This window comes from Neolamprologus brichardi, chromosome 7 (genome assembly GCF_056152115.1).
Source record: "Neolamprologus brichardi isolate AB-2024 chromosome 7, ASM5615211v1, whole genome shotgun sequence".
Lineage (NCBI taxonomy): Eukaryota > Metazoa > Chordata > Actinopteri > Cichliformes > Cichlidae > Neolamprologus > Neolamprologus brichardi.
Genome location: NC_142110.1, coordinates 26,757,708 through 26,780,020, shown reverse-complemented (window position 1 = coordinate 26,780,020; position 22,313 = coordinate 26,757,708). Strand labels below are relative to the sequence as shown.

The following is a 22,313-nucleotide window of genomic DNA, read 5'->3' as shown; positions in this document are numbered from 1 at the left end:
CACGACGTGCTGCGGGGGAAAAGCTTGTTCTAACGTTTGAGTCTAAGGTTCATTTTTTAGCACCTGACGGCTCTTTTTTGCTTTTCATCCGTAAATAATCTGCTCTTTCACGTGATTCAGTTTATTTTGAAACGTCTCAACAGGATCTTGAGCTTTATTGTGAAAGGTTTATGTGGAAAATAAACAAGCGGACAAGCGATGGTTTTACCGTCGTTGTTGCTAATGACAACGCATAAAAACAGCCGCTTGTCCATCCGTAGTTCTCTTGTATAAAAGAGAGAACTTTAAGAAATTAATATAGCCACTACAGTGACCATCAAAACAATGAAAAAAAATATTGCCGTAAACAGTTTATTTTGCGACACCACAAAACAGACGATAGCGTAAAATGAAACTATAGACGTTTTTATATCGTCATCCGATATATATCGTTATATCAAAAAGTCCTACCTGGAATTATATTGCTATGGCTTTGATAAGCAGCTGTAGCTCATCAGTGCATTGTGACTTTACTAAATGAATAATACCAACTGACCCTGGAAGTGTTTTCCAGGCCTTGTCTTTGTCTGAGAATCTTCAGTCTTTCATAGTAAACAGCTGGCTTCAGCTCCTCGTTGCTGCTCAGACTGGAGTCAACACCATGCTGAGGGATCACTACAGAGAAGCATACACACAGATGTTACTACACATTCCTGATTGATAATAACCAAAGAGCACCATGACAACATGGGGTACAGCTGTACCTGCTGTGGTCTGGATTCGAGTCTTCCCCTCTCTCTCAGACTCAATCATGCGAAGGCCTCGCTCCACATAACTCTGAAAGAACTGGGATGTGTTTTTGAGGAACGGTTCCAGGTCTGCATCTGAGTACTTCTGTTTGTACTCGTATAACTCTGTCAAACCCTGAAAAGGAGAGTGTTCATGCTTCACTTTGTTGTCCAGGGTGAAAAGTATCATAAAACATGTTTCAAAATTAATTACACTGCTGCTTTGATTTTCAAACAGGAGCGATGCTGACCTCTTTAGTGTTCTCCTTGGAGCCGATCTTCTTGAAGATTTCAGACAGAATGTCACTGACCTTTGCCTTTGACATCCGATCGTCCTGCAAAAGAAACATCAGGATAGTGTAACTCAGTAGTAGTTGACAGTTCAATTATTTAACCCTCTGGGCTCAATGGATTTGCTACATCATGCTTTTTCCTGAATACTGCCGTCACATTTAGTGCAGGAAGAAATGGTAAAATCGGCTAAGAAAAGCACTGGGGAGGAGAAGAGAGAAAAACCCCGGAGGAATGAAACACATATGCACACAAGAAAAAGTAGAATTTTATTTAACTTGTACATCAGCATTCTGCTCAACATAAGCTCACAACTCTGATGGAACTGTGATGGAAAATTCTCCATTTATAGAATCATTGCCGAGTCTTATGCGTTACTTACTATACGCAGTCCCCCCTTCTCGTTGCTTCGGTCACTCTTGAGTCCCGCCAGGTTTCCAGAGTGTTTGACTACCCGCCTCAGATGGGCCTCCAACTCAGACTCGTTACGATTCTCAATCATCGACAGGTGGTCAAGGATCTGATCATCATTAATACAAAGCAATAGGAAAGAGTCATCAATAAATGAACATTTTAAATACTCATTTAAAAAAAGAGTCCAATTCAAAACTTCAAAAGCATTAAGCTTGAATGAATGGTAAAATAATGTGACCTGGACCTATGTATGGGTTACTAAACAGGTATTGCAGTTTTCTTATATAACTTTTATAAGAGCTTTTCTTGTTTTAGTGTCCATTCAAAGCTCTTTAGACAACAAGTTGCACTGAACCATACATTTAGATGGCACTCTAAAGGGAGCATGCAAACTCCACAAATGGAACCCAAGCCAACCAAGGGATTCAAAACAGGAACTTTTATTTTTGCTGTGAAGCGCTAGTATTAACCACTCAGCTACTGTGTGTGTTACCTTTGCCCCGGTGAGCTTGCACAGTGTGTGTAGCAGCGTCTTGAGGGTCCTGTGTGGGACGTCGCTCTTGAGCTGCTTAAGTTTCTCTTTGGGAAAAACTTTCATGAAGTTGTGGACATCCAGCAGGATCCGATCCAGGTTTATGTTGTTGATGGTCTCTGGGAGGAAGCGGATAACCCTCCACAAACACTGAATGTAAATAAACATGAGTTAGAAGTCCAGTTTAAAGCATTTTTAGTGGACAGCAGGTTTGGCACTAACATCAGGTTCCCTTACTTTCATGACCAGCTCTGAGACCATGGGGGAACCAGCTGTTGAGACCAGTGTGTCCTGAAGCAACACCAGCAGAGCACTGCCAAGGGACGGGAAGGAAAGAAGTAAAGTTTATTTGTCAAGTCAATTTCACAGAAAAACAGTCACAAAGAACCCGTACACAAAACAAGTAAAATAAACAGGAACATTAAGGACTATAACAGCTAGTAAACACAATATCAACTGGTAGTTTAAAAACAAGCAAATAGTAATTCAATAAAAAAAAAAAATCTCAGGAGAAAGTGATGCTAGAATGTGTTAATAGTCCAGCACTAAAATAATCTAAATGAATGACATAAATGCATTGAATAAGGAGACCATTTGTAGCAATTTAAAAATGTTCCTTAAATGAAAGAAACAGGAACAAGACAAAGGTTTTACATGTTGAAGTCCAAAGAATCAAATATTAAATATTAAATTAAGTCAAGACAGGTTGAGCCGAGATAATCGATTGCTATGAACTGGTGGTACTGTAGACTTGGGACAGCCAGGTATCCCAGAATGCATTTCAAATCACAAGCAGAGAAGCATCTGAACCAACACGTTGTTCGTGGATACTGAAGACTCCAGCCTGTCCAGAAATTATTACATCATCTGTTTTTAAAGAAATGTTTACTCAGTCCACACGAGTCCAGATTTCTGAGGACACACTCACGTGGGCGTTATCTATGATACTCCTAAACTACAAGTTAACTTCAGTCAACCAAGTCAGACAATTCTGTTGTAATGAAAAACAAACACTCATCCCACCCACAAGTTATCGTAGTGCCAGCTGTTTAATTCACAGCAGCTTCTGCAGTAACCATGGTAACCATGGACACTGAGCTTGTGGATCGATGCAGTTTAGACTTTGGGTAATACCCCAAAATCTGTCTCTTTGAAACTAAAAAAAGTGCAGCTGGTTTTCCAGCAGGGTCCTGCTGAAAAACTGCAAGATAAAGGGAAACATGTTGATGATGAATTATTTATGTAAATAAAATGGAAGACTGTGGCGCTTTCTGCTGATTGTAAACTGAAACACTGAATGTAACTGGCTCCCAACCAGGTTGTGTGTTCAGAATAGTTTATTATGGTGATTCAGCCGCCCACCTTAGTAACACAAAACTGACCTCTCTGGACTTAAAGCCGCAAAAGGAAGAATGAAATGATAATACAGATACACACACAGAAGTTAGCTGAAGTTATCAGTGAGGAGTTTCTTCTTACTGACCTGATCATGTTGGTCTGGTCAGACTTCTCCAGGACTCTGATTACAAGCAGGTTGACAGACCTGATGACCTGTGTTCCATCTTCTACATCCTCCACTCTGCTGTCCAGCATCAACGTTATCAGACCATGCATCAGGTCCTTCAACACACCCATAGATGCCTCTCTGGCCAGGGACTCCATAGAGAACAGCTAGTAGAAAGGAACAAGAGGAGGTGCATAAATGCATCAGTGTCCTCCTCTCAAATCAAGCTAACAGATGTGATTACTGTGTAGGCACAACTCACAGACAGCATGTTTCCTATGATGCAGCTATACAACTTTATGATATCCTTCTTATCCACCCGATCGTCAGCCATGTGCGTGCTGTTGATGAGCCTCAGCTGCATGATGGTTGCAATAAGAAACTGATCAATGTGTCCCGACATCACTTCCGCTTTGTCCTCCTGTCGCAGTACCTCATCAATCTGCAGAGGAAAGGAAAATCCTTCAGATTTAGAGAGAAATGCTATTTGGGAACACTGAGCATGGGTTCAGGGATACCATTATACTTTTATTCACCAACATTTATGCATCAAGTTGTGATAGGAGTATCTTTGTAGTGCTTGTGTTTGTGCCAATAAACAAATAAATAAATCCTGACTATCATGTGAAAATATCCATTCCTGAAAAGGGGGGAAAAAAGAAAGACCTGTGCCATGTTTTCCTAGCAGTGCAAAGTCACCGAATTTTTTAAAGAAACTCTTCTGCTTCATTAATGATTATTGCGAGTGGTGGTTGACAGTTTACTAAATATTTCATATCCAATCAGTTGAAAATGTGCTCTGTGCAAAATATGTTTGTTTACCTGTGCCAGCGCCTGGATGCTGGTGTTGATGTCACCACTCGCAACCTGAGAGATGACAAAGTTGATGGTGGAAGCCGTGCTGTTGTGCAGTTCATCAAAGTGTGGCGAGACCGAACGCATCCTTTGAACACAAAATTGCAAAGGAGCATTAAACCTCAACAAATGTTCACTTCTTTCTTCTTGTTTGTGTTGCTTGTGTGTGCGCGCTTAATTATCAGGACTGAGGTTGTTTACTTGGGTTCAGGGATCATGATGGGCTCCAGCAGCTCATCCAGCTTGTGTTGGACAAGGTCCGGCAGCTCGCACACTCTACCCTGGTCCATCTCAATCATATCCAGGTCTAGCTGGAACTCCTTGGGGATGGATGGATGCAGGGACTCTGTGTGCTGTGCATTCTGACGGGCTTGGCTAGATAGATTGAGGGAGGGATTGGAAGACAGGTGGTGGAAAAAGAAGACAAGACACTAAATTTAGTTGAGCATAATAATCCATCAGTGCTGCTTAGCTCCAGTCCTCACACAACTTCAAGCTTTGAGAGATAATGTGGATATAAGTGAATATCCTCAGCCTAAAGAAGGGTTTATCCAATTTAATATGATTAATAAATGAGTCTGAAACTCTCAAATGTCACATTTCTATGAATCACTGTATTCCAAAACAGGACTTGTATGTGTGAAAATTGTCTGATCAACCAAATTTCACTGGGACTGTCTGAACAGAAACCAAGCAGCACTGATTTTAAAGACATTGAGTTTGTATCCTTCAGCGAGATGGGGAAAAAGTCATGTGGACAACCAGATAAAAGGCTACAGTTCATTACATTAATAACAAATAACAGGTTGATGAAAGTGATTTATCCAGCTGGTAACGTATTTCAGCAGCATAGCCTCAGCTTTTTGCATAAAGGACCTATGATATTAATTTTGTAAAAAGAAAAACTTTGTACTTGTATAACAAGACTGAAATTTTAAGGAACTTTTTGTTTTGGCCAGAATGAGGGAACAAATGCCGCGAATCCAGATACCTCAGAAAGGTGTAATGTCCCTCTTGAGTTAGCACATTCCAGACAGAATGAGGAAAAACAGGATTTAGTAAGTTGGAGCCATTCAGGCATCACTAGCAATGCAGTATAATGCTTTTATTATTAGCATATTACTTTTTTTTTTTTTTGCTATAGATGGATAGAGCCTGATCAATACAAATACAGCAGTGGTAGTACAGATGAAACATTTACAGTTTTGCTTTTTACTGTTTATGTTCAGTTATCTTGGATTACTGACTCAGGGTATGTTGGTGTGCTCTGATTTTCCGAGTGGGAAATCTGAGTTAAGGGTGGAGTTCCACAAAAAAAAATAAATAAAAATAAATAAATAAATAAAGATTTCCAACTAGGAACTCATTACGACTTATTTAGGAACGCACCAACGTGCAACTGTGGTGGGCAGACAGCATGCTATAAAATTAGAAAGTACCCAGGAACCTCTAAAACTCATGTCATGAACTTTGAAGTAACCCCATAATTTGGTGAAATCTATTTTCACAGCAGTCCAAAGACCCTGAAAATTTAGGTTAGGCTGCAATAACATATTGTTAAGTGCCGGTGCAACACCCCCATCACAATATTCTTTAAACAGTGGCCCTTCTTTTAGTGAAAAATAAAGAATAGCACACACTGAAAATTTACCATAATCCAATGACAAAAGTGATAAATGTGTCTGGGATAAATAAGTGCAAGTGGACAGTGAAAAAACTAAAAAGAAAAACATGTCAGAAAAGCTCATTGGCTTAACCAGTGTACTACGGTGGGTGATGTACATCAGCGAGAAGGCAGCAAGAGTGATTCACACCTCTGGGTCAAAAATTAAAAATTCAGATGACCATAATACAGTGGAGGGGAAAAGATACATTTTTATGCTTCTGTTTGAAGAAACAGCAACCACAATATTTGGCAAAAATAACCCTCTAAAAGTAGAGAAATGAGAGAGAAAGAACAGAAACAACAAGTTTACATTGAACACACTGAACAAGAATACAGTGAGATGAGTTCTTACAATGGCTACAGACAGAAAAGGGGAAGGAGGAGGAGGAGGAGTTGGTACTCACATCCTATATGTGCGATACATTATTCTGCTCCAGAAAGGAAGGCAGGCAGAAAAAAGGAGGAAATCACAGAGGAAGAAAGATGAAGGGTTAAGAGAAAGGCAGGCAGTCGGCCAGTGAAAGGTGATTTTAGTTGAACTAAGTTGAAGACTAGACAAGTAACCTTATGAGAGGAACCCAACATGCAATGACTCAGAATATCAAGGCAAGAAGGGGACAGACAAAGTTGTGAGTAAACATTCAAACTGATGTATGACTGCATTAGATTCATCCCAACCAAAACACAATGGACCAAATGTTTAACATGCTCACAGGAAACATTTGGAATAGATTGTAACATGGCATTTCAAGGCAATTCATAATGCAAACTTCTTACGGCAGATATTGCAACAATCTAAATCCATCTAATATTTTTATTTATTCATTTTTTTTAACATAAGCCACGATGATTAACTTGGCTACTGTAGAAACCATATTGAATGTTTTTTTTTTTTAGCTTAACCTCCTAGGACCTGGCGTCCACATATGTGGACATCACATTTTGGGTTATTTAGACCAAAATACTCAATTTTGCTCTACATGGGCCTGATATCCACTTCCGAGGACATTATACAGCTACTGTTCTATCGAAATTTTAAACGAATATCCTCATATGTGGCTCTCATTTTTCTTAGAAACAAAAATCAGGTAATAAAAAAATAAAATAAAATAAATTTAATCTGGTAATTCTTTGTTTTTACATTCATCGGGCCCCAAAATGCCCAAATATCAAAGACAAATTAAAAATGCAAGCCGTGGAAGAGTTCGGGTCTTAGGAGGTTAATGTTGTAAGTTATAGTCATACTGGTCTTCCATTTAGTTTACTGTGAAGCTGAAGCTGCTCCCTTGTGCACTGGTCCACAAAATTACATGCTACAATAATTCACTGTGCATAATGAAAGGGTCAATGTTGAGACAGTAACTCTCAAACTATGACAGCTTTATTAAACCGATTTACTAATATTTTTTCTGGGGCATTATAACTGTATCAGCTGACATGAAGCTTACTTTTACACTGAAGAGTCGGTAAAGTTTCAGCATCGAGTTGTTAATGTGTTGGGATTCGTGCAGGCACAACCAAGAAACCATCAACCTCATTACAACGAGTCATTTTTACAAGACCAGTGCCTTGAGTGATTTGTATCATGCTTTAAACTATACGTGAAAACTTCTAGTATTTCTGCCCTACTGTAACCAGTCGCTAAACTTGAAGAATAGCCGTTTCAAAGGCCTGCAGTGCACTGTCACCAAGCAGTAATCACACAATGATTTTTTCTCCCTCATCAATATTCTTATCTTATGGTGAGGGTCCTTTTTATTTTTTATTTAGTTGAGACAAACTCATAATCAGAGGGGACATACTTGAGCTTATTAGGGTCTTCCTGTGCAGGCTTGCGGAGGAAGGTGGCATTGGAGTTTGTTGGGTGCTCCTTCTGAGACCGATCTGTTGCAGTCTGTTTGGCCACAGCTGTGGGTGCCTTCTTTGCTGATCGCTTTATTCTCTCTTCTAGCATACTCATGTCCTTCTCCGACAACTGGAGGCACAGGGATAGAAGCGTGTCAAAGAGTGCAGAGTACAATTTCATGTGAAGCCTTACCAAAACATGACCAGGACCAGTGCTCATCTTACATTTCCTATGAGTTTGTAGACCTGATCCCCGCAGACATTGTAGACAGCCACCACAGTGTTGAGGGCAGCATTGCGTACAGATGTGTCTCTGTCACCAATGTGCACAGCAATTTCTTTCAGAGACTTAGCTGGAGTAGGCTGGCATACATTCATCCCATAGCCCTCTATCAAACAACCTAACTCCTCCAGACATTCTGAGAAAAACAAAAACACAACACAATTACAATGTGTTACAGTATTTCCCCTGCATTTCTCTACATACAGCTTCTCTGGTTGTAGTTTTAAAAAAGAAAATAAATGTGAAGGCCATATAGTCGATAAATTGTCTATTTCTCTCTCTTCTTCCTGCAATCACCCACTTAAATGTCTTCTGTGGTTTCCCTAAGCCATTTGGCGTTTCAGTTGTCCATTCTCACTTGAATTTCCCCCCCATGTTCCAGTCTAGTGGCCTCCTCAGTACCTTATAGTACCTTATTAACCTAACAGCAATTTTGCTCTTGGACTGCAGACTTACTTGTGTTTCATAGAAGTAGAATGGGAGGCAAAATCTTCAGCTATTTACTAAGGAACTAGTTCCTAGTTTGGATTTAGGAGACATACATGCTCTACCTTTAAGATTAGGCCTAAAACTTTCCTTTCTGATAAAGCTTATATGCTTATGTTACAATAGGCTTAGGCTTCCCATAATGCACTGAGCATTTCTTTTTCCTCCCTGTAGGTTTATACACCACTACTACATTTAATTAGTAAACTCTGGCCCTTTCTCCCATAGTGAGTCTTCGGTCCTGTTTCTGCTTGCCCTCGTCTTTCTCCTCACACCCAACCTATCGCTACAGATGTCTTCCTGAATTGCTGGAGCTGACAGAGCTTGAAAAGAACATTTTTCCTTCCCCAAATCAAAATCCTGCCACACAGCTTTCATTTCTAATGCAATTTCTGTTTTATATCTATAAAAAAAAAAAAATGGCACAAACAGAAAAGGACTGATAGTCATGTGGTGCAGCAAAGACTGTAACCAAAGAAAACCTACCAGCTCTCTGTTTGGAGTTTTTGGATTTGGTTCCATCCATGAGGAAAGGGAAGACCTTGGATGCTGGATAAACCTTGCATAGCATGGCCAGGATAGCCCGAACATCTTTGCGAACCACATCTTTTGATTCTCCAACCTAAATATGAGGGAAGATGCTCAGCAGATGGAGTGAGGAAGAAAATAAATGAAGAGGTCCCATTCGGGTATGTACTCACCTTAAGTATGAGGTAGGGGACGAAGGAGTTGGCTTCATACTCCGTCAGGTGGTAGTTCTCTCTATTCAGCATGGCAAACAGCAATTTTAGATACTCAAGCACCTTCATCAGGACTGTGGTGTTGGTATCAAAAAAACGCAGGGTGAACCACTTCAGAATCAGGTCCAGACAGCTGATGGTGGCTTCACTCTCACTCTCCAACCTCTGTTAAACAGACTTCATTAGTGAAACGCAAACAAAACGCTCTGCAGTAGGAAGAGTACCAGCCAATACCTCAATCATGACTCCAATGGCCTTGACATGTCTTTGGAAGTCGAAGTGAAACAGCTCATCTTGTAGCCACTTTGCAAAACAGGTGGACATTTGAGTTTTCAACTGCTCCACATATTCATCTCGAGGGGTGATGAAGTTCCACTTCAGAATCTACAACAAAAACGTTTTCTTTTTACTTAAGCAGACATGTTATATTTCACCAAAAAATAAAATAAATTTTGCACATCTAATTTTATCACAATGCAACACTATGAAAATGCCTTTAAATGGTTTAACTAGTATTCAACAGTCCTACAGAGGCTACATGTATTCTACCATTTCATTCATTTTGCATCATGATGATGAGAATGATTACAATCTCCCTTTCTCTGACATACATTCAACTGGAGGCGTTCTGTTCACAAAAAAACCCCAAACAAACAGGAGTAACAAATTCTTAACTACAAGTGTGTAGTTTACACAGCATCTTAATTATATTATCTCGTAATTAAGATACTGTAATTAGAGCTGATGCTGCTTTTTTCAGTACAATACGTTACAACAGCTCTTTATTATTCCATTTAAGAGCTATATACGTGTGCAGCAAATGGGTTTCTGTATTATAAGTTAACCACAATCTGTAGCATTTAAAGTGGTACTGGTGGTAATTAATAGGGAACATAAAACAAAAGGTGCAAATGATTTTGGACATACATGAAAAATATAGCTGCAATGATTCATCAAGTATTTTGAAGTATCTGATTATAAAAACTTCGAATAAAGGGCGGCTCTGCAGCGTGCCGCTGTCATGATGGAAATGGGAACTCAAGTGTTTTACCCACATTTGGGACTAAAAACGGGGCTGTAATACAAACTTATTTAGGAGCATTGTGTAAATAAAAGGTGTGACCATTAAGGCCGCACAGGCCCCAGTTTTAAACAGAAACCCTGATAAGACAACAGCAGCAGTGATGATGACGCTGGCGCAGTTTAACATGGAGCCAGAGTCTGTTTACGCACCGCGAAGAGCAAAGAGGCCGAGCAGTTACAGACAGACTGAGCTCAGGCAGAATGAATAAAAACAAAAAACAAAAACGTGTTTGTAGTATCCAACACAGCGGCGCTGTTCCTGTAACCACCTTGTATGACTACTGGGTAGGTGTGAGCCAGTAAAACTGAGCCAGTAAAACTGAGCCAGTAAAACTGAGCCACTGACCTGAGGGTTATTACACCGAACAGTGAATTAATATTAATTCATAGCTACACCTTCATAACATCTTGTTTTCAGCAGCACAGAAACTTCAGAATGCTGTTATTATTGCTTCTCACCACATTCTCCTTTAAAGGCTTACAGACAAACTCAGTTATTCATAATTAAAGGTTGTTTTTTGGAAAAATGAAACAAATGGGGGAAAAAAAAAAAACATTCTAAAATGGAAACCAATGAGCAGTTCAATTTGAAAGACGTATTTTTCTCTCTAATATTCATTATTGCCCATTAATAAGACAAAAGTATTTCTATATATTTTTAGAGCTGCTTTTAATTCTCAAGTCTTCTTCTCTCCTGTACTTTCTCCTCAAAGTAATAAAAGTTTGGGTACAAACCTGATCTTATGCTGCATGGAGATTTCTTATCTGTGATGGTTTTCTTCCATTTCTCCAATTTGGTTAAATTGGAGTGTCTAAATTAGCTATACATGAGGATATGAGTATGTGCTTGCCTGTCTTTGTATGGACCCTGCAATGGACTGGTGACCTGCCCAGAGTGCACGCCGCCTATTGCCCTATGACGGCTCCTATGGAAGTTCCATTTGTGCCAAAATTATATTCACATGTACATCATCTATAGAGACAACACACTGGTCTTTGTCTATTAAACTTTGACTTCAGCTGTACAGCCAGCATATTTTGATCACCAGATTGTGTAGGTTTCATTTCAAAGTCAAAGCCTTTGTCTGTGCCAATAAAACTTGTGTTCTTTTATAGGACTTCTATTCTTTTGATGTGTTGTTGAGTATGTTAGCTTCCTGTCACTTAATGTTAGGTTGGTTCTGTGCTTCATTGTGGTGTTTAGCGCACTGCACACAGAACAATATCTAACGTTTTCAATTTAAATTTTAGCTTAAAAAAATAATAAAAAAATAAAAATAATAATAATAATAATCACCTTAGTTCTTAAATTTCATGTTTTTAGACTTCACGAGTCCAAAACTTCAAAGTCCAGCAGCCCAAAGGATACACCTACAATTAGAAAGTCCACAAAGACATGCCCTATTGCTGTTTTTCCAGCTACTGGTACCTTCAATTGCTTCTCCTCTTTGATCCTCTGTTCCTTCGCATTGGCGATGAGGATGAAGAGTGGCCCAGACTTATCTTCATCATCCTTCAGACCTTTAGACACAGGCTTCTTACCAGCAGCACCCTGAGGGAAGCAACAGCAAATTCATAGTGAGAACAGCTGAATTAAACATTGTTCTGCCTGTGGATGTGTGAGCATGGTAATGTTTTCTAACATCAAATGAAGAGAGGAAGAGCTTGTAAGTAACACACTGCAGAAAGAAGAAATATAAGAGGTGTTATGCGAGGCAGGTTGCAACGCTGAAGTCTGACACACACATTCATGCAGTTAAGTGAAACCTGAATCCTTTTGTTTTTGCAACCAAGTTAGTGCATTTTTGACACAACCAAGGCGAGAGAGAGAGGCTAAAAGGAGTTTAAAAGAGCCCAGTGAGAAACTGCTCCTGATGTACTGGGAGAGAGTAGGGACAGTTCAAATGAAGTTCTGAGCCGAGTTTCATCACTAAACACCACTTGAACATCTACCTGTTGATTGCCACCAGCAGCCTTCCCTTTGCTGGAAGGCTTTTTACTACCATTATTGTCCTTGTCCTTGGAAGAAGGGGGAGGGATGGGTTCCTCAGGTGGGGAGGGAGGCTGGGTGAGTAGAAAAACCATATTGTATTTACAACTTCTTAGTCCTGAATTAACTGATAAGAAAATAGTGTAAAAGAAAAAAACAAACAAACAAAAACCCCAGTCGCAAATGTGTATGGCATGGCAAACCATACTGTACTGACTTAATTTATAAAGCACCTTGTATCTGCTGAGTGCGGTACACAAAATGAATAATGTTCACTCACACACACGTGAGAAGCATAAATACCTTCTTAGCAGCCATTCCACCTCGGACTTTCTTAACTTCTGGTTTACTATCAGCGACGTCTTCACTTGGTAGTTGAGACCTGGAGGCTGCAGAGGACAGATTCAAATTAATAGAATGGTCTGGCCATTTTAGCTCATACCTGCAAGCCTAACAGGAGTTCTATTGTTAGACCAGTTTAAGAGGGTTCATTGTGAAGGAGAGGAGATCAAAAAAAACAGGCATCACTCTTAAACATGAACAAGTACACTTAAAACAAAACGGGGGATTTAAAAGCTAAAAAGGGTTCCATCATGATTTAGTTACACATGAGAAAAAGTCCAATACAGTCTTAACAACAGCAACCTTCAACCGCCAAGCTTCACCTTTATCATCAGGATAAAGACTGGCTATATTGGTGGCATTTCATTTTTTTAACCATTCCTGTAATATTAAATGCAATCCATTGTTTAGATAAATTTGAGTACCATCGAAATCTTCTGAACACGTACTTGGGACTATGCTAAAATATTAAAAATACCTGAAGCAGCTCTATTTGGCTCTGCAGATCCTTTCCCTCCCCCCGTTTTGGCTGGAGCCGCAGGTTTAGCTGGCATCACTGCTCTGGCCTTTTCCAACATGGATACCACCTGATCCTTAGAGGCAGGCTGAGGGGAGATGAGAATAAGATGACATTAATCCCTACTCACTATTTGTGGTCAAGAAGCAAAAATATCCCGTAGGTTCATACTTTGAGTTTGCCTGTTGCTTTGTTCATCTTGTCGTAGCCAAGATGCATCATAAAGGTAGGAAGGGCATCCTGAGCCTTTTTCCGCACATCTCCATTTCTGTCCTCCAGACAGGCGTAAAGCTGAGGAATGCACAGCATCAGATCCCCTGGAACAGTCCTCTGTGTGGGCAACTTCTCTGCTAACCAGCCGAGCACCTGGGGAATGCAGAGAGGTTTCCAGCAAAACATGAGTCTCTTACTTTCATCCCGCTGTGCTGCAATTCATGCAATAAGGAACACCAACAACTAAAATTTCAATCCATCTCTAGAAAACAGAACAGTCAAAGTTATGTTCTGTGAGACCACACAGCAAAAAGAATAGGTGTGTGTGTGTGTGTACCTCTTGTCGCAGAAAGGGATTCTCTCTCTTCAGTTCCTCAGAAAGATCTTCTCCCTCCAGCCAGTCCTTCATCCCAGTCTGCTCCACCCAGGCCTGAAGTGTGGTCATGGCAGTCGCCCTCACATTTGGCTGCAGAAATAATTGCCAGCACGATTCAATCTAGGTCTATAAATCTTACTATTGTTTTCATTAACATGTTTCCTTCATGGCACTTTTGAGATTTTTACATGAAAATTTCATAGAAATATGAAATTTTCCTGTAAAAATCTCAAAAGCAGGAAAGCTCTGGAATGGAGGGTTTAAAAAAATAAAAATGCGTTTGTAACAAGATGAACATGAATACTATCATTGGTGGTCTGAGTACCTTGCTGTCTCCTAGAACGGTTATTATGGGAATTCCCAGAGCTTTGACGTGCTGCTTAAGTCCAGGTCCCAAGGCTGTAGCCAGTTGCTGCAGAATAGAAAGAGTCTGCTGCACCTGAAAAACACAAAGTAAAACCCTTATTAACATTTACTGCCTATTTATTTTAAGTATTACTACATAGTTACCTCACATAATATCGCTCCACACTAAACTGTTACAGTTTTTAATTTTTGAGACAGACACAAACACGTTGTGATTTCATCTAAGGAAATCAACTGGACTTCTTTAAGTTTCACAGAGACATTTTACCTGTCATCCAAGAGGCTCCTTCAGTTCAAAATCCAAATTGAGTTCCGGGTATTTAAACCCTAGTGGGTGTTAATGTGCCTCATCACGTCATGAATAAAGGAATGGATCATTATCACCAGATGTTTCGGATGAAACCACTAAGAGCTTGCCTCACCCCATCATCTCACCTATTGAGGTCACCTTACAGATGTGAGTGGCGGTTGAGGCGCCATGGAAGGGATCTCAAATCTGCATTGTAGGTGGCTAATAGTCAGTGTCGTAAGCTACCCGCTCTGTTCAATGACAGTTGAACATCTGCCTTTTCATTTCAAAATGTGAAAATTGGCATCCTAAAAAAAAGTGACTTTTACCCTGCATAGTGCCCCTTGGCCGCTCCTTGTTGTCATAGCTGGGAAGGGGTTAAAGGATCTTAACATCCAGCCTTGTGTGAGTAAAACTTATCCAATTCTTAATCAAAGATGAATCGAAATATAAGTTTGACCAATATGTTAGAAGGAGAAATGTGAGTAGTAAAGATGACTGAATGTTTTTTTTCACCAGACCATCGATATGCATGATTTTAAATGAAGGCAGGAGCACTAATGCTTGAACACAAAGCGATCATTTTTAGGCCTGGATTCTCTTCCCATCTCCATACTTTCCTCACCAAAGATAAGAACCAAATAGGTTAAGTAGATAAATACAGTACAGGTGATTTTTTTTCCCCCTCAACTCACGCACGCACACGAGACCTGTAGGTCAGGTGAAGAGCACCGTCTTACGCACCAGGATCTTGTTGGAGTCACTGAGACGGCCCTTCAGGGCCAAAGGCAGCTCTCCAATGTTGGCCATGATGAACTTGGCCTCTGAAATGATGGCTGCAACCTCATCCAGACCTTCCTTTCTGATCTTCCAGTTCTTATCTCCAATTTTAGACACAAGATCAGTCGTGATCTTGTCACTTAGAGACAGAAGGAAAAAGAGCTACATTAAATAAAGAAGGGGGATAGCAAACATGACATATTACAGATTTAAGGCCCAACATCCTACTGATGGCTTAACTAGCCAGATAAATGCCTAAACGGCAACAGTCTAGCTCTTAAGATGGGTAACAACCCTGTGTGGGCCTAAGAATTTGAAAATGTCGCCATCGGAGAAGCCATGCTCCAGCTGCCACACATGGATGCATGGTTAAATAAATTTCAAGGAAACAATCAGGTTACCTGACATCTGTTCGGGGCAGCAGGTCCATGATATTTTGTCCTCCACCTCCAGCATCTTCATCTTGCTCCTCAACTTCAGCACCCTCCTCCTCTGCCGCCACTTTTTTGGTGAACCTGATAGGGGGTGGTGGAGATTGACCTTGCATCTAAAACAGGAGACAGGATAAAGAGACACTAGTTGTGATTATTTTTCCCGTTGTTGTTATTAAACTACTACAATAATTAAACCGGTCACACTTGCTAAACTGAGCACATAGTTAAATTTAGAGAAATCTCTGGAAGTGCTACCTTCTCGAACTCTGCATCTATCTGTGCAAGGAGAGCCGGCTTCTCATCTTCAAAGAACATGCGTAGTGGAGCTCCCATGTAGAGGTACATGACTCCCAGCAAAGTGATGGCTGCTGTCCTAACAGCGGGGTTGGTTGCTCCCAGAGCTGTCTTCACATTGTTGATGAAACCCTTCACATTGATACTGGAGAGTAGGGAGGTCAAATGTTAACAGAGGTCTTTAGGACAAATTCCAGGGTGAAAAATGGCATAGATACATGAGGCCAGGAAAACAACTGATGTCATGGTGCCCATCTTAATCTTCTATATGCGATCTAGCTGCAATATGAAAAAGCAAGAACTGCAATCAGGCATTTATAATAACTGACAAGGAGTCTTTGCTGTAGAAAAACTTTGGCCCACTCTGTTTTTGTAGAATTGTTTTTCCTTTTATTTATTTACTGGTGTTATTGTTGCCTAACAGGAATAGGCGGGATTTCTCCAGGTATTCCTCCTCCTAACACCACCAAAGACATGCAGTTAGTACGGTTAGGTTAGTTCATGATTTTAAAATTGTCTATAGATGTGAATATAAGTGTGAATGGACCTCCCCAGGATTTACCCTGCCTCTCGTCCTGTGGCAGTTGGGAACAAAAACATAACCTCCCTGGCAAAATGTTAAATGAAGATGTTTTAAAGAAGCCCCGCCGCCCCCCAAATCAAAATCAGTTGGAAATTATGTTACAAATAAAGTGATGTGTGATGGACAGGAAGTTACCCTGCAAAGCCAAACTCCTTCATAGCATTAGACAGCCAGTTCAGAGTCTCTGCCTGGTTTTTGGGATTTTTCTGGGAAAAAGCCATAGAAACAACCTGACAAAGAAAAATCATAAGTCATTAATACTGTGCATTCTCAGTTCAATTTTATTAACAACAGTTGTATCAAGGCGCTGTTGCTACAGTAGTATCTGTTGATGTTTCTGTCATTTTCTGCACATATAAAAAGACCTTTTCAATCTTTAACAATCCAGAAAAATTGATCCTTACCTGTTCTGCAGTCCATGGCAGTGAGCAGGCCTCTCCAATAGCAGTCAGTCCTTCTTTAGCATTTCCACCACACTTGACATCTCCAACCTTGTCCACCAAGCCATCCAAAACAACAGAGGCTGAGGTCTTGGAAAATTGTCCCCTTTGAGCAATGAGAGCCACAATCCGCAGTTTCAACTGCATCACCTGAACAAGAAAAGGGTAAGTAATCAGACATGGCTGACCTGTCCTATAACAGTTGCTTTATTTTGCCATTTACACACTGGCTTTCAAAGAATGCCAATGGTTTTAAGTGCAGTGCCAAAACTTTGGTTCCCTCTACAGCAGCTTTTCATTGACATTTTCTTTTTCATCAAATCATTCAGTAAAATTTGTATAGGAGCACTGTCAACTGGAAGAGACACTCCCATTAGTTAATTGTGCAATGTAGTTGTTGATTGTTGAGCAGGTGTTAATGATGTTTCATTAACATCATCTTGTCAATGATTACCTGGAAGTTCGTCTCCTTCCACCCTGGTTTCTTGGCCAACATCCTGACTAAGGCCTGGCAGGGCATTGCAGCTTTATCCATTGTCTCAACAGCCTAGAAGGATACACAAATTTAATGAAAAATGCCAGTTATTTGCAATCACTGTTGGATAGTATGAGTCAATCAGCTTTTGTTCTGTGATGAAGTTGTTTATGACACAGCTGATGAGGACAGAACAGGAAGACTTTACCCTCTGGAACTCCTCCATACTGGCCAGTCTGTCCTTCCAGTTGGCCGAGTCCAGCTGTTCAAGACAGGAGGCAGGAAGTACACCTGCAGCCAAGTCCTGACACACCTCAGCCTGATATAACAACACACAAGCACACAATAAGAAATTCCAAAGCAATAGCCTGATAATGTTGTATCCCACAGGGATAAAATATTACTATGATAACATGAGTTAATGCTGCTGGGCACTCTTTGTCAGTAGTGAGGACTGGATACTGAAAGGATTAACTAAGATAACCAACTTTAAGACAATATTCATATAATCCCAAGTGAAAACATGGAGTTGTTTTAGTTACTTTAATCATCAGCTGTTTAAATCTGTTATTTTCAACTGTGCTTACTAGCATGTTTTACAGTACAGTAGGCTGTTGCATTCATATCATTGTCTTTGTTTTTAAGTTGTAAAGCCTGGCAAGAAATAAAGTATGTGGGAATGTAAAGTCTTGCGTTGTGTGTACATTTCATTGGGCACCGTCAACTGTGCACTGTAGTAGGATAGTACAAGTATATACACATTTTTTCCCCCTGCTGATGGCTTAAAGACTTTCTACAGCTCTGTCCAGCTTTCTTAGAATAGCTGCCTCTCTTTTCAATGAGTTTCACACTGGACTGGGAGACAGCAAATGTTCTAGCAATGGCATGTATTGATATGCCAGACATTTGTTGCAGAGGACCAGCATGCAGTCAAGTAATGACTTACTGAAAGTTCAGACTCAGTGAATTCTTTACTGTCGGAGGACTTCTTGGATTTGGCACCAGCTGCAGAGGTTGGCTTCCCTTTCTTAGGTGGCACTGCTGACACCTGGATAAAGTTTCAAGTAGAACTATAGACTGGTAAAGACGCCAACCATCCTATTTATCACTAACAAAGCTGATATACAATAAGGCAACAATATTTCTCTTTCGACTAATTTGACTTTTCTGTACATGCATTGCTCCCAGCACACCTTATTAGCAGAAGTCTGGCTCTTCGATGGAACAGAGGATTTGGATACAGATTCAGCAGGGACGACGGCTTTAGCTGCACATTTCTTCTCAACTGTGCCGCCTCCTCCTGCACCCTTCCTACCTCCTGAGAGCTCCACATTATCAGCACACTCCTTAATCTGCAACAAAAACAAAGTGAGCAGTTCATGACAACGAAATTTTTTTTTAACTTTTAAGGTCTGAATTCACATCTTCCTGATCCTCACCTTATCCAATTTAAGTTTATCCAAGTCAGCCAGGAAAGGGTTCACAGCTTTCTCTCCCACCACTTTCATGGCAGTCCCCAGAGCTTCAAAGGCAGCATCACGGACCTCTGGGGCAGAGTCATTTACTTGCTGTGAGGAAAACATAGGTATACTTAGAATTAGTTAGCTAGACCTGACGTGCCTTTTCAAATTTTTCATTCCATATTTAGTGGTGACTAGATCAAAATTCAATAGGCGATACAAATTTTGGTGTCTGTTAAGTTACATACAGGTGAAATATATTGAACATAAAACAAATGCAAACATAGAACTTAACATCACTGTATCTGTTAATGTTACAGCAAACATTTGTTAAGGAGGTGTCCGAGTTCATACAGATGTACACAAACAGGGCTGCAACGATCCTCAACATTATCGATGACGTCGACTATACAAATTCATCGAATTTTATTGTCATATACTAATACCATGTACATGTATTTTTGTAACAGCAATACACTTCAGGAAACTATGGGGGCAGTTTCACCTATATTGTCTGCCAAGATTGCACTCAGTACTAACAAAGAAGAATGTTGCAATTCAAGTCATTCAAGTCCAAAGAATAGACTGAAATGATACAAAAGTGGAGAACTGCCAGGTTTTTGGTTTTTTTTAAAAAAAGAAAGGAAAAGGAAACAAGGGGGGGGGGGGGGGGGTGTCATTAATGTAAAGCAGTTCTGCAGCAATGGAGGTTGATCAAGTCTTGAAAGCTGGTGCTACTAATTCCTACAGGTGTTCCAACTTTCGGGATTACTTACAACCCCCTCTGTCTGCATAAAAGCAGTGCTGGAAAACACTGTGGTACCATACCCATCAGTGAGCATCAGTGGAGCAGTATTGTGCTGCAGGAGTAGTGTACTGCTACAAAAATGGTGAGAAAAAGGCAATTAACAATAGAATTGATTGAAGAGAAACAGACCATTATAACACTTAAAAATGTAGGTCTTTCCTAAAGAGAAATTGCAAAGAAAGTCAAGGTGTCAGTGATTCCAGTTTCCCTCAGCATCAAAAAGCACTCAGAAACTGGGGCAAACGCTGACAGGAAAAGGTCTGGCAGACCCAAAGCCACAACTGAACCAGAGGACAAGTTTCTGTGTGATACGCTGCTCAGAGGACAACAGCTTCAAGCACAGCTTAATAGTGGTGGTAGTTAGCAAGTCTCAGTTTCAAAGACAAGACTTTGAGCTGCAGATTTGACAGGATGAGTTGCAGCAATAAAGGCATTGCTAAGATGTCAGAATAAGACAAAGAGGCTTTCCTGGGCCATGAACACCATCATTGGACTACTGAAGTCTGGAAGAAGGTATTACGGACTGATGAATCAAAATCTGAAATCTTTGGTTCATCACGCAGGATCTTTGTATGCCGCTAAGTAGGCGAGAGGATGGTTCCACAGTGTGTGGCATCAACTCAAACATGGAGGAGGAAGTGTGACAGTCTGGGGCTGTTTTGCTGGATCCAGGGTCACTGACTTGTACAGAGTGGGAGGCTCCCTGAACCAAAATGGCTACCACAGCATTCCAATACCCTCTGATATGTGCCTAGTTGGTCAGGGGTTCAGACTTGAAGCTTGTTTGGGATGAACTGGACAGAACAGTGAAAGCAAAGCAACCTGCAAGTGTCACACATTTTTGGGAACTTCTCCAACAGATATGGGAAGAACTTTCTGAAGAATATTTGATTTCTATTGTAGAAAGAATGCCACGGGTATGTTCAGCTGTTATATATGCCAAAGGTGCTATTTTGAGTCAAAAGTTTAGAATACATTTTGGTCTATAAATTGATTTCACAATTTATTTTTTCACTCCAATTGCTTACTTGTACCATGATTTTTTTTTCAGAGTGCAATTTGACATTAAACTGACATTAACCGCCCCCCAAAAAAAGTTTTTTTTGAAATATTAAAAAAAAAAAAAAAAAAAAAAAAAAAAGAAATCTCAAGGTTTTGGAGAAATCCTGATTGAGGTTGTAATTCATGCATGAAAGGGTTAATTATAGGTTCATCCTAAATGGCATTACACTGTAATGTTGCAGTTGTAAATTATAAATTGTACTCTTAAGTCACCTTGATGAGAGCAGCACAGAAAGGCTTGAGGATGCTCTTGGGCAGTGTGGCTTGTGTGCAGTGTCTGAAGGAGCGGGCGAGAAAAAGAGAGGCCTGCTGCTTGATTGAAGGGTTCTTATTGTCCATCACAGCCAGAATTTCCTCTGACAGGTTCTGGAAAGTTGTCTGGAGGGGGGAGAAGTCTGCACAGTCAGTGAAATTCTCTACAATTGACAGGAGTTTAAGTTCTAAGTTTATAACAACTGGGAAAGTGCATATAATATTAAGAATACCATCAACTGCCAGTGCTACCTCTCAGCTATAAGTCAACACACTTAAGGTATCAATTTCAAAATCTTATGCCGTCTTGATCTCAAGTTATGGAATTCACAAGTTTTTATGAAAACTTGACCTCAGAAGATCACTGAGATTCAAACTCATCCAAGATTCTTAGTGGATAAAGGAGCTTGCAAAGAAAAGCGTCTGGACTTCTTTAAGTTGCTTGAAAACGTTTCACCAAATAGTGGGGAGTCCCAGATTTAAACCTAGTGGGTTTAAATCTTTGACTCCCCACCATTTGACCTTAGAACTGAAGAAGCTTCTCGGATGAGAGGTGAAATGTCTTCAAGCAACTTAAAGAAGTCCAGACGCTTTTCTTTGCAAGCTCCTTTGACTACGATGACCTGGATGACTGAGAACCTTCACAGACATTCTTAGTGGATGCACTTGGGCATCAATTTGAAGCTCCTACGTCACCTCGTTCTTGCATTCACAAACTTAGTTGTTCACAGCATCGGCCTAGTGGGGGTGGTGACAATAACCAAACAGCCTTTTATGGCCGAGGGCTAAAAACTGAACATGCTGATCTATGCTGTTAAGTGAAAGTACACATAACAAGGACTAGAGGTTTTTCAGTCAGATTTACATGCTGAAGTCTGTTGTCAATGAGATGTAAAGAATTTACTCACAGTGAGAAAGATGGCATCAATTGCCTCCTGCAGGGATTGGACAACCTGTGGCTTTTTTTCCTTGAACTTCTCTAGAATGGTTGGAACCACCTTAAAAGACAGATCTCACATTAGAAAGTAACAAACTGGGCCAGCCTATTCGATGACATATACAAACAGGTGATATAAGATGCAGACAAACAGATCAGTTTAAAAGTGCAAAACTTATGACTGCTGTGCAGCATCCAACACTAGAGAAAACTATGATACCTCAATCTG

General features: G+C 40.3%; 1 protein-coding gene across 5 annotated transcripts in view; it reads right to left on the bottom strand.

Annotated features, from left to right (window-relative positions):
* The window catches only part of ckap5 (cytoskeleton associated protein 5), a 44,276-nt gene that overhangs the window by 2,557 nt on the left and 19,406 nt on the right, over positions 1–22,313 (bottom strand). For 2 of the 5 annotated variants that reach the window (XM_087843389.1, XM_087843390.1), the window contains exons 10-44: positions 22,056–22,145; positions 21,109–21,273; positions 19,005–19,133; positions 18,759–18,917; positions 18,512–18,613; positions 17,774–17,884; positions 17,545–17,637; positions 17,055–17,240; positions 16,786–16,880; positions 16,029–16,212; positions 15,741–15,886; positions 15,304–15,478; positions 14,230–14,343; positions 13,866–13,994; positions 13,487–13,681; positions 13,277–13,403; positions 12,760–12,845; positions 12,420–12,530; positions 11,896–12,018; positions 9,618–9,767; positions 9,345–9,548; positions 9,130–9,265; positions 8,100–8,293; positions 7,832–8,004; positions 6,434–6,457; positions 4,565–4,738; positions 4,331–4,451; positions 3,771–3,950; positions 3,488–3,675; positions 2,242–2,317; positions 1,966–2,154; positions 1,441–1,578; positions 1,019–1,102; positions 744–903; positions 536–654 (exon numbers count right to left, since the gene is read on the bottom strand). In XM_087843389.1, the coding sequence (XP_087699515.1) occupies positions 536–654; positions 744–903; positions 1,019–1,102; positions 1,441–1,578; positions 1,966–2,154; positions 2,242–2,317; positions 3,488–3,675; positions 3,771–3,950; positions 4,331–4,451; positions 4,565–4,738; positions 6,434–6,457; positions 7,832–8,004; positions 8,100–8,293; positions 9,130–9,265; positions 9,345–9,548; positions 9,618–9,767; positions 11,896–12,018; positions 12,420–12,530; positions 12,760–12,845; positions 13,277–13,403; positions 13,487–13,681; positions 13,866–13,994; positions 14,230–14,343; positions 15,304–15,478; positions 15,741–15,886; positions 16,029–16,212; positions 16,786–16,880; positions 17,055–17,240; positions 17,545–17,637; positions 17,774–17,884; positions 18,512–18,613; positions 18,759–18,917; positions 19,005–19,133; positions 21,109–21,273; positions 22,056–22,145 (4,830 nt within the window). The remainder of the gene's footprint in view (positions 1–535; positions 655–743; positions 904–1,018; positions 1,103–1,440; positions 1,579–1,965; positions 2,155–2,241; positions 2,318–3,487; positions 3,676–3,770; positions 3,951–4,330; positions 4,452–4,564; positions 4,739–6,433; positions 6,458–7,831; positions 8,005–8,099; positions 8,294–9,129; positions 9,266–9,344; positions 9,549–9,617; positions 9,768–11,895; positions 12,019–12,419; positions 12,531–12,759; positions 12,846–13,276; positions 13,404–13,486; positions 13,682–13,865; positions 13,995–14,229; positions 14,344–15,303; positions 15,479–15,740; positions 15,887–16,028; positions 16,213–16,785; positions 16,881–17,054; positions 17,241–17,544; positions 17,638–17,773; positions 17,885–18,511; positions 18,614–18,758; positions 18,918–19,004; positions 19,134–21,108; positions 21,274–22,055; positions 22,146–22,313) is intronic. The other 3 variants (XM_087843392.1, XM_087843391.1, XM_087843393.1) reach the window with 3 other exon arrangements.